Below are 14,602 nucleotides of genomic sequence, written 5' to 3'. Positions count from 1 at the left end.
TCTCGTGATCGGTGAAAACAGCTTTGGATCGGTGAAGCGATTTCGATTGGAAGGAATGCCTGAATTGAGGAGTTTGAAAATCGGTGCCGAGTCGTTCACTGGAATGAAAAAATATTGTTGGGAAGATTCTATAGATTTTTCACAGACCCAATCATTTGATGAGCAAAAATCATTCTCCATTGTGAATTGTGATTTGCTCGAATCGATTGAAATTGGAATATTCTGCTTCTGCGATTTTGCAGGTGATTTTGAATTGAGAAATCTCCCTTTGCTTCAATCCATCAGATTTGGGGACATGTCTAATCCTTCATTCAACTTTTGTGGTACTTCCTTCATGATTCAAGGTAATCATTAATTTTAATTGTTCTTTGGATGCTGATTTTCAGAGCTTCCCAGTCTCCAGGAACTATGCTTTGGCCAGTTTGCCTTTTATGGATGTCCTTCTTTTACTCTATCGAAAGTCGATTCACTCAAAAGCATTTGGGTCGGAGAACACTGCTTTTGCTCAGTGAAGATCTTCGTATTAGACGGTTTGAATGCACTGGAAAGGATCAAGATCGATAATAATTCGTTTACGAAAGTGAACGCAAACATGTGGAATGATCCGGATATAAAGACTGCACATCTAAACGACCCCAGGAAATCGTTCCATATAATGAACTGTGAGTTATTAAAAACGATTGTCATTGGTGAATTTTGTTTTAGCGATTTTCAAGGCGAGTTTGAATTACTGAACTTACCTTCTCTGGAGTCTGTTCAAATTGGATCGCCGGAACATGAATCACTGAACTTTCGTTATGGATCGTGCGTGTTTCGAAGTTTTGCTATATTATGAAGGATCAGCTTTAGATCTGCCCCAGCTCAGAACGCTCACATTTGGAAAGGGAACCTTTCACGATTGCTTGCGAATTGTATTTCAGAGTGAGCATAATGGATGGATCTGATAGTTGTTTTTTAGACCTGCCTATGCTTTACTCCATAAAGTTTGGAAGTGACGCTTTAGCTGGCAACATGAGTGAAGTTGTCCTTCTTATTTTGATGAGTAAATCATCAAAGGAAAATCGTTCCATTGTAGATCTCCCCATATTGACTCTTCTTCACTCGGAAGGCTACACCTTTGAAAATTGTCAACTTGTTTTTGTGGATAGTAGGATAGGCATTGAAAGGGTATTGTTTAGATGTTCCTAATCTACATAATATTGATATGCCGAACTCTTTCGTGAAAGTTACTCATAAAGAGGTCACAAGTCGTAATGGATATGGATTGAAATGTAGATGCGTCTCCAGCTCTAGATAATCTAATTGAAATAAGGAAAACGAAGAGTTGAGAATGGAAGTCGTGATCATACATGGGAGTTTTTGTTTTAGTAATAAAGATGCTTTGAAGGAATGTTGCTATTTCTTAAGAATAATGATTGTTTGAATGGAGGATCGTTATTTATATTGTATTGTTTATCCAAATAAGATTAAAAAATACGAACGATAAAAACACTGTGCTGTGAAAATTAAAAATAATGACATGTTTATTTTTATCGTTTTGTAATAATTTACTCGTCACAGGTTTTACTTACCATACACATCTAGACAAAGTTCTGTATTATGTTCAGTTTGTTAGAGTTGTTACTATTCAAACAAGTTCTCGTTATGACACACAACTGATAAACAAGAAGAAAAACAGAAGTTAGTGGAATAATATTGTGGTAATAACTGAAATTATTATCAAAATAGAAATGAATTTTTCTTCAACACAGATCGTAATTTTATTGTGACCATTGTCATACTATGCCTTTTTACACCTACCAAAACAAAGAGATCTCTTTGACACATTGTGCAGCATGATTGCTTCCACTTTTCATTCCATTTTCAATTCTAACTTTATGGTGATAATACCATTTTGTCTAATTGAAGAGAAATTAACACAAAGAACAACAAAAGTATTGTTATAATTATTACGACATACTCTTATCTATTTAACAAATTCTAGTATGCTGAAAGGAATAAAGCATATTGAACAAGCAGTAAAATATGATAATGATGGTAGTTTTTGCAGTGTAAATAAACTCCAGGATTGTATGAAATGGCCATCAAGTATTACGTGGATGGTTGTAATGAACTAGAAGAAGGTTTACAATGTGTGATAATGTATCTCTCTATGAACATAGATGAGCTTAATCCTTATGTTATTAAAGTTGTAACATTAAAACTAAAGAATTACAGGGATCGTATAAAAACACTGAAGGTAAAAATAGAACGTGATTGCTCATGCCGTAGCGATTATTAACAGAGCAATTAGCTGAAGAAACAAATGAACTAGATAGGTACCAAACGATACTAAGATTATCCCCCGAATTATTAGATGAGTTTATCGTATCTGATAAGCCAGCTGTACTATGGGAAGATGTAGTTGGTCTGAGTGTAGCAAAAGACATCCTTGCAGGGTCTATTATACTACCTGCCTTACCACCTGCCTTATTTCCTAATCGATCCGTTATCTCAAATCGGATCCTTCTTTTTGGCCCCCCTAATACAGGAAAGTCCTTCATTGTCAAGGCTGCTGCTTCGAAAACGAACTACACATTCCTATATCTGTCATTATCCAATGTTTTCTCTTGCTCCCCAAAAGTCGCCAATTTGTAAATACAGTTTTGATTCACTCATTCACAGAGTCATCAAAAGAGCATTCGAGCTGGCCATCGAGAAGAAACCTTCCATTCTTTTCATTGACGAAATCGAGACTTTGCATTTTCATGGCAATGTATTTGACTTTCAAATTGAATGTTCACTTAGAACACATTGTTGAATGATTGTATAAGGAATACTATCTACACGCTTCAACAAGAAATGGGCGTCGTCGAGCAGAAGTTCAAAGATGTATTTGTGTTGGGATCGACTACTGCAGTACATTTCCAATCGATCGAATAAAGAATAGCCATGGAATATCTCCCAAAGTATTATTACGCAATTCCCAAAGCGTGTGTATTGTAAACTTCCTAACAAAGCGGCTCGTTTGACGCTGCTAGAGAAGTTCTTTGAGCAAGTGAATCATGTTCTGAACGAGGAAGACTTCGAATTCTTAGCGAATTCCACCGAGGGATTTACGTGTTTGGACATCAAGAAATTGGCAGATAGTGCGGCGACGCTTCGCATAGAAATACTATCGAAGTATACTCATTTCTATTTGGGAAAAGACAAACTGTTTCATGCAAGCAATGCGTCTTGTAGTCAAGCGATCGAGATAAACATAGGCGAACTGCCGCAAACAATAATCGCGGGTTTGGAGTTTACACGAGTAAACAAGAAACTGCAAAATGAGTTGTAGGAGGATATTCCGGAGTTGATGAAGCGTATACATAGGAGTCCTCTACCATATGCTTTAAGTTGGTATGAAGACTGGACAAAGAAGGTTGGAGGAGCTACCATTTAGGCTAATGTCGTAAGTGAACACACATTGGTAGATGTTTTGTTATTTTAACAAATTAGGAAGATTTGTGGGATACAGAATGTTGATTAATGCTTTTTCCACTCTTCTTTGCTATAACAATCCTGGACAACAAAACTATCACAATTATATCCGATTCTTATAAAACCTTATCGTTCTCATATCTGCTGATGTTGTGATGCTTGTAACTAGTATGGCAAGCTTACTACAGCAATGGTAAACACATTCTATCCTTTTTTCCTAAATTACTGGCCTTGAGTCACTGCAGATTAATAGCACATTCTCAAAACCACATTACTCTATCCTACTCCATAATGCTCAAGTTTATTCTTTCTTCTCAATCCATTTACTAGATCTCTGTACAATGGAATCAATATAACATCACAGCATACCCTAATAGCTTTTGTGTTATTTGGATCTCTCTGTTATTTTCTAAACATTATCCTTGTTATTTCTCAATCTTCTTTTTTGTATAATAATAATAATGTTTAACTCATTCATGAAAGGAAATCCTACTGCCTCGCTACGAAAAGCAATAATTCATTCTTCACAAGAGCTGCTCCAATTAGATAATTATGTGAATGAGCTTGTTGTCGGCAATAATTGCTGTAATGATATTACCGAGTTGGATTTATGCAGATTCAAGCAGTTAGTAACACTAAGAATCGGAGAGAAGTGTTTCAGTTTGGTAGATCTTTTCAAAATCGATGGATTGAACGAGCTGACTACGATTACAATTATGAACGACTCGTTTACAAAAGTCTCGGTGGAGAATTTGACGAAATCAAACAGAGGAAATATTCATCGTTCCTTCATCATTACGAATTGTAAGAAGCTGACTTTCATCCAAATTGGTGCTCGGAGCTTTATCGACTATGCAGGTCAATTCGAGTTGAAAAACCTGCCTTCCTTGAAAACGTTGAATATAGGATTGCCCCAGGATAAGTCCCTGAACTTTAGCGAAAACGATCTAGTTTTGCGAGGTATATATATCTAGAATTATATATATATAATACCAAGACCTGCCTAGTCTTGAATCTGTCTATGTTGGTACCCTTGCGTTTGGTGGAGATTTTCGTACTTTATTTTTAAGTCCTTTCCTTTTTCTGCATCTCACAATCAGACCTGCCAAAACTCGAAACGATCGACTTGGGCAGTTGTGCGATCCTGGGAGGGAGTGTGCTAGAAATGCGAAGTACAAACTATCGCAATCGCTTTCTCTTTCAGATTTACCGCGACTAAAGACCTTTACGACGTTCGCAATGTCCTTTATGTTCACTAAGCTTGTAATTTTAGAAAGTACTTGATTTCAATAAGTTCTATGCGAGATATACCCAATTTGGAAAACGTAAACATTCCGATGTCGTTTGACAGGGTCAGGGAGAAGAGAATATGGAGTTGGAGTCGCTTCCCTATCTGATTCATAGATGTTTCTCCCAGTCTTGCGGATCTGGTTCAGGTTAAGAAGGAAGGGGAATAACCAAATTGCTCAAGAAACAAAGTTGCGCAGAACGAAAGATATAACCTAGACCTGCTTTTTAAAATGCATAAAATATATTGTTTGCTTCATATATTTCCATGTAGTAAACTACAATCTGTTTCTTCTCCAAGAAAGCCATTCCGATGAACAGCTATCGAATTGTTCTGCATGTCTAGTACTCCACAAGTTTCATTCTTTCACAATCGTGCGGTTCACCTAAACTTGATTTCAACCGAACTCCTTGTTTCACGTTGATAATCCAGATCCTAAATAGCTACCTATATTATTTTATCCAGCTCATCGACATTTCCAGTAACACACCAAAAATCACTCCAACGTTGCTTTTGAGAGCCATAGATATACCTCTCCTTTCTTTCTGTTATTGCACATCTCCAATTGATCATTTCTCCAATACTCTAGACTCCTTGAGAGAAAACAGGCTGCTGCATTTTGTCACTCATCGTATTTCCGTTTTTTCTAAACTTAATAAAGTAATTTCCCCACCTTCCATATTGTTTTACCCTTTGTTAGACTGGATTTGGATTACCGACAGACAAATGGAATTGCAGAATTCATGTTCTATTTTCGCAAACAAGGAGAAGATTCATAATTACCATCTTTATACAATGAAATATCTAGAAGTCCCGTCGTTATCCGTCTTGAGTTCAAAAATGAACCAAGTAACACAAAGTGATATGAAACTCAATTGTCGAATTGAGCTGTACTCATGTGAATCGTGCATGTGTGAATGAATAGTAGGTAAAATGTCAACCGAACAAAAGAAATTGTCTAGAAAGCTTCGTCAGGATCTTCTCAGAGATTCCGAAGATGCTTTTGTAACAATATCAGAATCTACAAATATCCTTTGGACATGCCGTTTTGATCCTTAAACAGCACAAGGAAAGATGGATGATCCTGAGCTTTGTAAAGTGTACGGATATTTGATTTCAACTCTTAACATGTCCTATCCTGATTATGATTTTAGGTACTGTATTGCGAAATAGGGAATAATCGTTAGTTCTGTAAAACCAGATCAATTTCAGAGTATCGACGATGTTTCAGTGGCAATTCAAGATGTGAACCATCATCTCTGCGAGGTTTCTGAGATGAATATGAATCGTGCCGATTTGGATTCCCTCTCATGTAGAATATACCGTCACTTTATGGAGTGAAATTGATAGCGCGATAAATCTCCGTGAGTGCCGTGTATACAGCTATATTAGTGACCTAAGCGAAGATCCATTGAGTCGGGGGCAAATGTAAAGTCATGGCTCTCTTCTTATTCCTGTAGTTGGTCGTTTAATTACTTCTTCTACAATAAGGAGCTGCGAAAGATTCTGTATTTAGCTTGCACGGCGAAGAGTGCCTTCCTGCCTAGCGAATCGTTTACGAATTTCCCGACTTTAAGTCCCGAAGTGGACGATTCGTCGTTTTCTATGTATCACCCATGCCTTGTTTTCTCAAACACATCATTCAAAATAATCTATCAAGGACGACAAAACATCTTCGTATTCTTCTTCTTCTTTTTCTTGCGGTTCGATCAGAAGGCTCTACGCTCGATCTCGCCTTTCCAAACCCCACTTCCTCCTCTGCTGCGTCCTTTCTCTGCAAGACGTCAAGCCGCGCGAGAATCGAAGGATTGTGCAAAACCGAGGGGTACCTAAAATCGATCAATGCGCCGTTGTTGCTATGCATACAGTTTTATAAACGTTTGTTCTTGCTGATAGAGCTGGTTCAAGCGCTGCAGCTTCGTCATGACAAAGAACTGCAGCGAGTTGCAGGTGATTTGTTTGGTTTGGAGAAAGACCAGCAAGCGAAGCACCGTTTCGCTCTACGAAAAACACTTTTCAGTGTCTCCAACGTTCTCAATCTCCAGGGATTGAAGGCGTTTGGGCTCGTGTGAAGACCCTTCCTGATTTGGACGCTTCTGTGTCGTGGAGGGTGGGAGATAGTAATTGGTAATGATGGATTGGGCGATTTCGGAGAGTGTGGAGTTCACAAAGGAGTCAAAATGGTAATGAGTTTGGTTGAATTGAGCGATGCTCTCTATGGAGGTTTCGGAATATTTGGCTATTTTCCCCATATCGCCGATAAACTGCTGGAGAATTTGAATCAAAAAATCGAGAGCTTCTTTACTGATGGATTTCACATTGCTTTCGAAGAGGATCAGAACAACAGATCCAGTTATAATTCTGTGTGCATATTCTTCTAAGATTATTTCGGCGGACGGAGTCGTTAAGGTGTGCGTATTCGAAAGCTGGACAGATTCCGGAATCCGAATTGCGCTCACTGCCTTCTTTGCTGCATCTTCATCATTTTCAGAGGATTGATAAGCGTCAACGATCGATTTGAGGAGAGAAAGACGGATCTGCACGTTGAACGATACAAAGAAATGTACAATACTATTACATATCTCCTGTGAAATGCAAATACTCTGCGTTTTCAACTGATCTTGAGAGGGCACAACGTTTACCTTCCGAACTAAATTAACTGGACTTCTACCATTCAAAATCTCTATAAAACACACTCGACATAGGAAGAACAAGATCGTAACTCTTCTCCTTCTCCTCCTTCGGAATTATCTCTCTATCAATGAGCTATGAATCCAGCCTCCACATTCCCATTGTCAAAATACGGGATTAGCATAGTTTGGAATAGTGAATCGTCGGTTCACAATTCTGATTGGTGATCCATTATCATACAAAGTCAGTAAAGAATGCTTCTTCTTCGTACTTGGCTACGTATCTAGTAGTAAATTGGTCTCTAATGTATAGTTTTTGTATTGTGCGTGGCAGCTGCCGAGATCTACGCGTCCTCCCAGAGTTCGATAGAGACTGGCTCTGAAGTTCCTTCAGAGAATGGGGAGAAGGCTAACTGGAAGCCAAAGAGTTTTGATTTGTAAAGTGCCATCTTTGCGTTTGAAAGATAGACGAAATGTAAACGGCCGGAACTTTATTAGTCCCGTGAAAAATCAAGATATCCCGCAGTATTGTGACGCTAGCTGGGCATTTTCTGTAACTTCGGCTCTCACGGACCGTATGCGCTATATGAGGGGCGCTTCTTATCCTTTCCAGGAGCTTTCTGTTCAAGCGTTGATCAATTGCGCAGATAGCTTTTCGGGATGTTTTGGTGGCGACGTTTTTTCAGCCTACAAGTACATCAAGTCAGTAGGACTTCCGGGAGAGAGCTGCCTGCCTTACTTGGGCGTGGAGGACCGGTGTACATCCCAAAACATTTGTCGCGTCTGTATGGATACGGACGTGTGCTATCCAATATCGTCCTACCATAAATATTATATTTCCTCCTTTGACGCGGTCGACGGCATCAGTGCCATGATGGATCAGATCTATTACAATGGTCCAATCACCTGTAAGATATCGGTTACCAACGATCTGCAAAACTATCGAAATGGGATTTTCTCTCGAAACACGAGCTCCTCGCTGTACGATCATTATGTGAATATCATTGGTTGGGGGAGTGAGAATGAAACTCCCTACTGGATCGTTCGAAACAGCTGGGGTTCCTCCTGGGGCGAGGATGGCTATTTCCGGATCCTCCGCGGTGTGAATCTTTTGGGAATCGAGTCTTCCTGCAGCTATGCAGTTCCATCTGTCACTCCGATTTCTCGAAACGAAACGAATTCATCGAATCAAACAAACTCATCGAATCAAACAAACCCATTGAACTCATTGAATCCATCCACCTCACCAAACCCATTGAACTCATTGAACCCATTGAACTCATCCATCTCATTCCTTGCGCGCGGATTCGCCACCAACTGGACGGCCAATCCGCCGGTCATTCACTCTCCATTGCCGTGGACCTATGTCAATCTGTCGTCCCTACCCACGCAGTACGACATTCGTTCGCTCGACGGCGTGGACTACTCCACGCCCATTCGAACGCAGCGCGCTCCGCAGTTCTGCAACGCGTGCTGGGCGCAGGCGGCCGTTTCCGCGCTGTCGGATCGGCTGCAGCTGCAGTCGAGAGGCGCGTGGCCGATGGTCGTTCTCTCCACGCAGATGGTGGTGAACTGCGCGACGGGATCGTGCGATGGCGGAGATCCGGGCGAAGTGTACCGCTTTGCGTACATGTCCTCGATTTCGGATGAGTCGTGCCAAGTGTACGAGGGGAAAAAGAAGACGTGCAATGGCAAAGGGCGATGCATGGATTGCAGACGCTTTGGCGAGTGTATGGAGGTCACTGCGTATCGCAAAGTGAGCGTGTCGGAGTACGGAGAGGTGCTGGGAATCGATCAAATGAAGGCTGAGATCTATGAGCGAGGCCCGATTACGTGCTTCATGGTGGTCACGGAGCAGTTCCAACGATATACGGGAGGTGTGTTTGTAGAGGAGGATCATCACTATTTGGGAGGACATATCGTGGAAGTGGTGGGCTGGGGACGGACGGAGGAGGGAGTGGAGTATTGGATAGGGAGGAACAATTGGGGAGAGAATTGGGGAGAGAAGGGATGGTTCCGGATTATGATGGGAGGAAACAATTTGTTGATTGAGTCGTCTTGCTCTTGGGGAGTTCCCTTTGTTCATTAATGTGTAATCTGTTCTTGACTTGTTTGTTACAGAATCGAGATGGAGAGTGTGTTTGAAAGCGTCCTGCCTGAGTATAGAATGCGAGTGCGGCAAATCCAAAGAAATACAATTGAACAAGACGGAAAATCGTGGAGATTTCTGGAGATTCTTTTTTCAACTTCTCTCAAAAGAATCTCCAAAACTCGCCAAGTCCATCTGGCATTCTTACCTGGTTTATGAAGTTCGGGAAGGTAATCCGTAAAGCAGTTCAAGCTTGTCCGTAGGTATATTAGATTTTCATGAAAGTGTAGGAAGGAGTGGGAAGACTACTGGATGAACTACAAACAGTTTAAGCTGATTATTGCGGAGATTGAGAAAGAAAAGAAAGAGAAATTAAGTGACAAAGGAATAGATACAGATAAAATAAATGATGCGGAAGGAAGCAACACGATCGATATTAGTATGGACGGAAATATGGTTTGATGAATAGCTTCTCTGGAGAAGGAAAAGCAGTTTTTCCGTGAACTTACCGAAAGCGTTGTTATGGTTGATAATTTTTTTAACCAAATTCAAGTGCAATACATTGTTGAGGTCAAACAGTTAATCGAACAAGTAAAAGAGATTGACAATGTAGTTAGAATTGTGTTGCCTTAAGGAATAGTGTCCAAAGGAGAAACTGGTAGAAACGATCGAAGCGTTGCTTGAAACGTGCCGTGTGATCCACGGCAAGCTTCTTCTTTTGGAGATGTACGCGCATGTAAATTATTGTGGATTTACCAAGATCACAAAGAAACATGATCGTGTCACCGGCTATGCCACGCAGAAGAAATATATGCAAAAGAAGGTGAACGTGGCTCGATTTTCAAGTTTTACTCTGTACGTCGCAACGGGTAGTACTCATTGATAGCCTGCGAAACTCGGTGCGAATCGTGGAAGATCAATACATCGTTCTCTCCAAGTGCCTCTCCCACATGGAGACGATCCCTCCTATCAAGAGAAACGACGAAGTGAAGGAAGTGAACGATTCGCTGGTCGAAATCGACCGGAAAGCCGAAACTTGCTAGTTCTATATACACATATCTGTCTGGATTGTTTGTTTCGTTCCACACAAACAGAGAATTAACCCGGGTCAGTTGATGGATTGAAGACCTCTTTATTCTATTACTTCTTGCCCTTCTTTTTGGTGTTTCTTCGCTGGGCGGTTTCATTCGCGATGATCGCGGCAGCCTTTGATTTGGTAGCCTTAGGAGCCTTCTTGGTGGTCTGGAGATAATACACATAAACATAAAAAGAATACGTTTTGTTTGACCGCAGGAGCTTTCTTCGCCTCTTCAACATCCTCATGGACTACACATTACGAATCTGCACAAGTTCGACTCTCTAAACCCATTTCTTTTATAATAGCATCTAAGTCTTCTTCCTTTTCCTCTACCTTCTTTTGAGGTTTCTTGGCCTTCTTGGCTTTCTTTGGAAGCACCTTCTCTTCCACAATTTCGGGCTTCTTCTCGACGACTTCCTCCTCTTCCGACTAAATATAACCTTACTCTTCAGAAAACTACGTTCTCGTTCTCCACTGCGAAATCTTCCTTTAAAGTCTCAGACCATGCCATTTCGGGAGTCAAACGAATGCGATAAGAAACATGGATGGTGCGGTAAGAGGTATCAGAACCCTCTGCCTCATTTAATAAAGAAAAAGCATTGTTTGCTGACATTGTTGCTCTTGCCTACCCAGTGATAGAATTCCTTAAAATCTCTACTTGTTGCTCTCGTCAAAAACAAATGGTAGAATGACGCCTAAAAAAGGGACAAATAATGGAATAAAAATCCAGAATCTGGCCATATTTTGACATTCATTGATTGTTATCCCCATGCAGAGCAAAAAGAACAGCCAGATGGATATTCTGTTTAGAGAATTGTCGAACTCTCCATCCACCTCTCCATTCGTGTCACGTAAGATGAATGTTTCCAACCCGAAATGTAGCGAAGAAATTGCGGCACATGAAAACTGAAATGATAGAAAATGAAATTGTAGCATCTTTGAAAGGAATTCCTGGTACTTTCTATTTTTGAATGATGAATATAGCTTCTACAGCCGATCCAGTACCTCCTCGAGCAGAAACCCCGGTATCCCCTCGAAAGCGCTCTATTGAGAAGTCAAAATCTACAAAGCAGGATTTAGATGAATTTGTAACACATGGCGTAAGTGAGTGATTCAAAGATGGACGCTTTTCGCAAAAGCCAATTAGGTCATTCGAATGACCTTTCGTTATCCACGGAGAAGAAGAAGGAGATGGAGCAGAAGAAAGAAGAAAAAGGAGTGAATGAAGAAAAACAGAGTGAATTATCAGTAGAAAAGGAGATTAATGAAATAAACGTGAAAAAGAGCGAAAAGAGACAAAAGAAAGGTTCCGAAGAGTATGTGGAATCGAAGAAAGTAAAGGACCGCAGTGAGGAAGTGAAAGAAAAGAAGCCAGAAGAAGCCAAGAAAGAAAAACGGAAGAGTGATAAGGAAAAGCGGAAGGAAGAAAGGAAGAAGAAAAGAAGAGCGGAGAAGGGAGTGGAGCGCCAAAAGGAGGAAATGGAAGTCAAAGAAAATGGGGATGTGGAGGAGAAGGCAGCAGAAGTAGAAGCTGAGAAAGAAGCAGAAGCAAAAACAGAAAAGCGTAGAAAGCAAAAGACAGGAAAAAAGAAGGAAGCTGAATTGAAAACGAAGGAGGAAGCCGCATTGAAAGTGAAAGAAAGGGAAAATCTAAAGAGAGAAGAGCGGAGGAAGCATAGAGAGGCTGTTTTGAAAGAAGCAGAAGAGAAGAGAAAGAGGGAAGCTGAAGAGAAAGCTAAGAAAGAAGCTGAAGAGAAAGCTAAGAGAGAAGCAGAAGAGAAGAAAAAGAAAGAAGCAGAAGAGAAAGCTAAGAAAGAAGCAGAATTGAGAGCCAAGAAAGAAGCTGAAGAGAAAGCCAAGAAAGAAGCTGAAGAGAAAGCTAAGAGAGAAGCAGAAGAGAAGAGAAAGAAAGAAGCAGAAGAGAAGAGAAAGAAAGAAGCTGAAGAGAAAGCTAAAAGAGAAGCTGAAGAGAAGAGAAAGAAAGAAGCTGAAGAGAAAGCTAAAAGAGAAGCTGAAGAGAAGAGAAAGAAAGAAGCAGAAGAGAAGAAAAAGAAAGAAGCAGAAGAGAAAGCTAAGAGAGAAGCAGAAGAGAAGAGAAAGAAAGAAGCAGAAGAGAAAGCTGAAGAGAAAGCTAAGAAAGAAGCTGAAGAGAAAGCTAAGAGAGAAGCAGAAGAGAAGAAAAAGAAAGAAGCTGAAGAGAAAGCTAAGAAAGAAGCAGAATTGAGAGCCAAGAAAGAAGCAGAAGAGAAAGCCAAGAAAGAAGCTGAAGAGAAAGCTAAGAGAGAAGCAGAAGAGAAGAGAAAGAAAGAAGCAGAAGAGAAGAGAAAGAAAGAAGCAGAAGAGAAGAGAAAGAAAGAAGCTGAAGAGAAAGCTAAAAGAGAAGCAGAAGAGAAGAGAAAGAAAGAAGCAGAAGAGAAAGCTAAGAAAGAAGCAGAATTGAGAGCCAAGAAAGAAGCAGAAGAGAAGAGAAAGAAAGAAGCAGAAGAGAAGAAAAAGAAAGAAGCTGAAGAGAAGAAAAAGAAAGAAGCTGAAGAGAAAGCTAAAAGAGAAGCTGAAGAGAAGAGAAAGAAAGAAGCTGAAGAGAAGAAAAAGAAAGAAGCTGAAGAGAAGAAAAAGAGAGAAGCAGAAGAGAAAGCTAAAAGAGAGGCAGAATTACAAGCAAAGAAAGAAGCAGAAGAGAAGAGAAAGAAAGAAGCAGAAGAGAAGAAAAAGAAAGAAGCTGAAGAGAAGAAAAAGAGAGAAGCAGAATTGCAAGCTAAGAAAAAAGCTGAATTGAGAGCCAAGAAAGAAGCTGAAGAGAAAGCTAAGAGAGAAGCAGAAGAGAAGAGAAAGAAAGAAGTTGAAGAGAAGAAAAAGAAAGAAGCAGAATTGAGAGCAAAGAAAGAAGCAGAATTACAAGCAAAGAAAGAAGCAGAATTGCAAGCTAAAAGAGAGGCAGAATTACAAGCAAAGAAAGAAGCTGAAGAGAAAGCTAAGAAAGAAGCAGAAGAGAAGAAAAAGAAAGAAGCAGAAGAGAAGAGAAAGAAAGAAGTTGAAGAGAAAGCTAAAAGAGAAGCAGAAGAGAAAGCAAAGAAAGAAACTGTATTGAGAGCAAAGAAAGAAGCTGAAGAAAAAGCAGAAAATAAAACATCGAGTAATAATTCTACCTCGCAGTCTATAGCAAATTCTTCAGTCATTTCTCCTTCTACCTGTCAGCCTCATCGTCATTTTATATCTACAGCCCTTGCTAAAGGAACTCACTTCTTAAAAAGTATGGTTTCCAACCTTCCATTGCCCTCTTTACCCCACAGAAAAAGAGACGCTCCCTCTGAATCGAATGATACTCGACAAACGAAAAAGCAACGAATTTCTGATATTTCGAAAGATTCTATTGCCAAAAAGACGTTATCATTTGAGACCAACTCTCGCATTATTTCTACTGCTGCATTTGCTGTGGTCACATGGTTAGCTGCTAAATAGCCAATTGCCGGTGTTTGTTACAACTATGGTACCTCCCTTTCCTTGGGGATAATGAGGCGAAGATGAGGGATAGAGGCTACTCTAACAATCTTCCAATGTTGTCGGAATATGAACTGTTAAATATAGTATCTCCTAAAAGATACACACGATTAAGCCAAGAAACACAGTGGAACAGTAAAAACGTAGCTATTTTATAATATTATCCAAAAATAGGGACCTGTTCATGTTGTCGATGAAAAAGGAACAGGAGAACGAAACTTTTTTAGGCCAGCGAACATTCGGAACCTATTCGATATTTTTTTGTTCTTTTCTGCTTTACACTTTATTGTAGGGATAATTTTCAGGCAAAAGAATTAAAACGGTGTATGTGTGACTGGACTGAAAGTCAGCTTGAGTGGAAAACGTACGCTTTGGGAATATCTCATCACTAGTTATGTGAATGTCCTCGAAGATGTTCTGACTCTGGCTTCTAGAATATCTTCTCTTCATCTCTACTCCGTATCTTCAGAATTCTTCCGAATCAATGGTAGCTCTGTACTCTCCTGATCCTTTTCTCATTCTAGCAATTACTCTTAGGGGTTCTTCTTCCGCCAACA

At 40.1% G+C, this 14,602-nt stretch overlaps 3 protein-coding genes; all 3 read left to right on the top strand.

Moving 5' to 3' along the window:
- Positions 1–2,599: 2,599 nt before the first annotated feature.
- GSBLH_T00006752001 (uncharacterized protein) lies at positions 2,600–3,437 on the top strand (the record flags this gene model as incomplete). The annotated part of the gene is made up of 5 exons (XM_013042836.1): positions 2,600–2,755; positions 2,788–2,871; positions 2,930–3,315; positions 3,355–3,381; positions 3,425–3,437. The coding sequence occupies 5 exons, from the start codon at positions 2,600–2,602 to the stop codon at positions 3,435–3,437; spliced, it is 666 nt and encodes a 221-aa protein (XP_012898290.1).
- Positions 3,438–7,777: 4,340 nt separating this feature from the next.
- Positions 7,778–10,029, top strand: GSBLH_T00004001001 (uncharacterized protein; the record flags this gene model as incomplete). XM_013042835.1 has 1 exon in its annotated part: positions 7,778–10,029. One exon carries the CDS (start codon positions 7,778–7,780, stop codon positions 9,467–9,469), a length of 1,692 nt encoding a protein of 563 aa, XP_012898289.1. The 3' UTR covers positions 9,470–10,029.
- A 1,997-nt stretch (positions 10,030–12,026) lies between these two features.
- GSBLH_T00004000001 (uncharacterized protein) lies at positions 12,027–14,006 on the top strand (the record flags this gene model as incomplete). The annotated part of the gene is made up of 1 exon (XM_013042834.1): positions 12,027–14,006. One exon carries the CDS (start codon positions 12,027–12,029, stop codon positions 14,004–14,006), a length of 1,980 nt encoding a protein of 659 aa, XP_012898288.1.
- Positions 14,007–14,602: the final 596 nt, after the last annotated feature.

Source organism: Blastocystis hominis, assembly GCF_000151665.1.
Source record: "Blastocystis hominis, Singapore isolate B (sub-type 7) whole genome shotgun sequence assembly, scaffold_5".
NCBI lineage: Eukaryota > Bigyra > Opalinata > Blastocystidae > Blastocystis > Blastocystis hominis.
The sequence above is the reverse complement of the archived record's forward strand: the minus strand, read 5'-3'. Positions and strand labels throughout refer to the sequence as shown.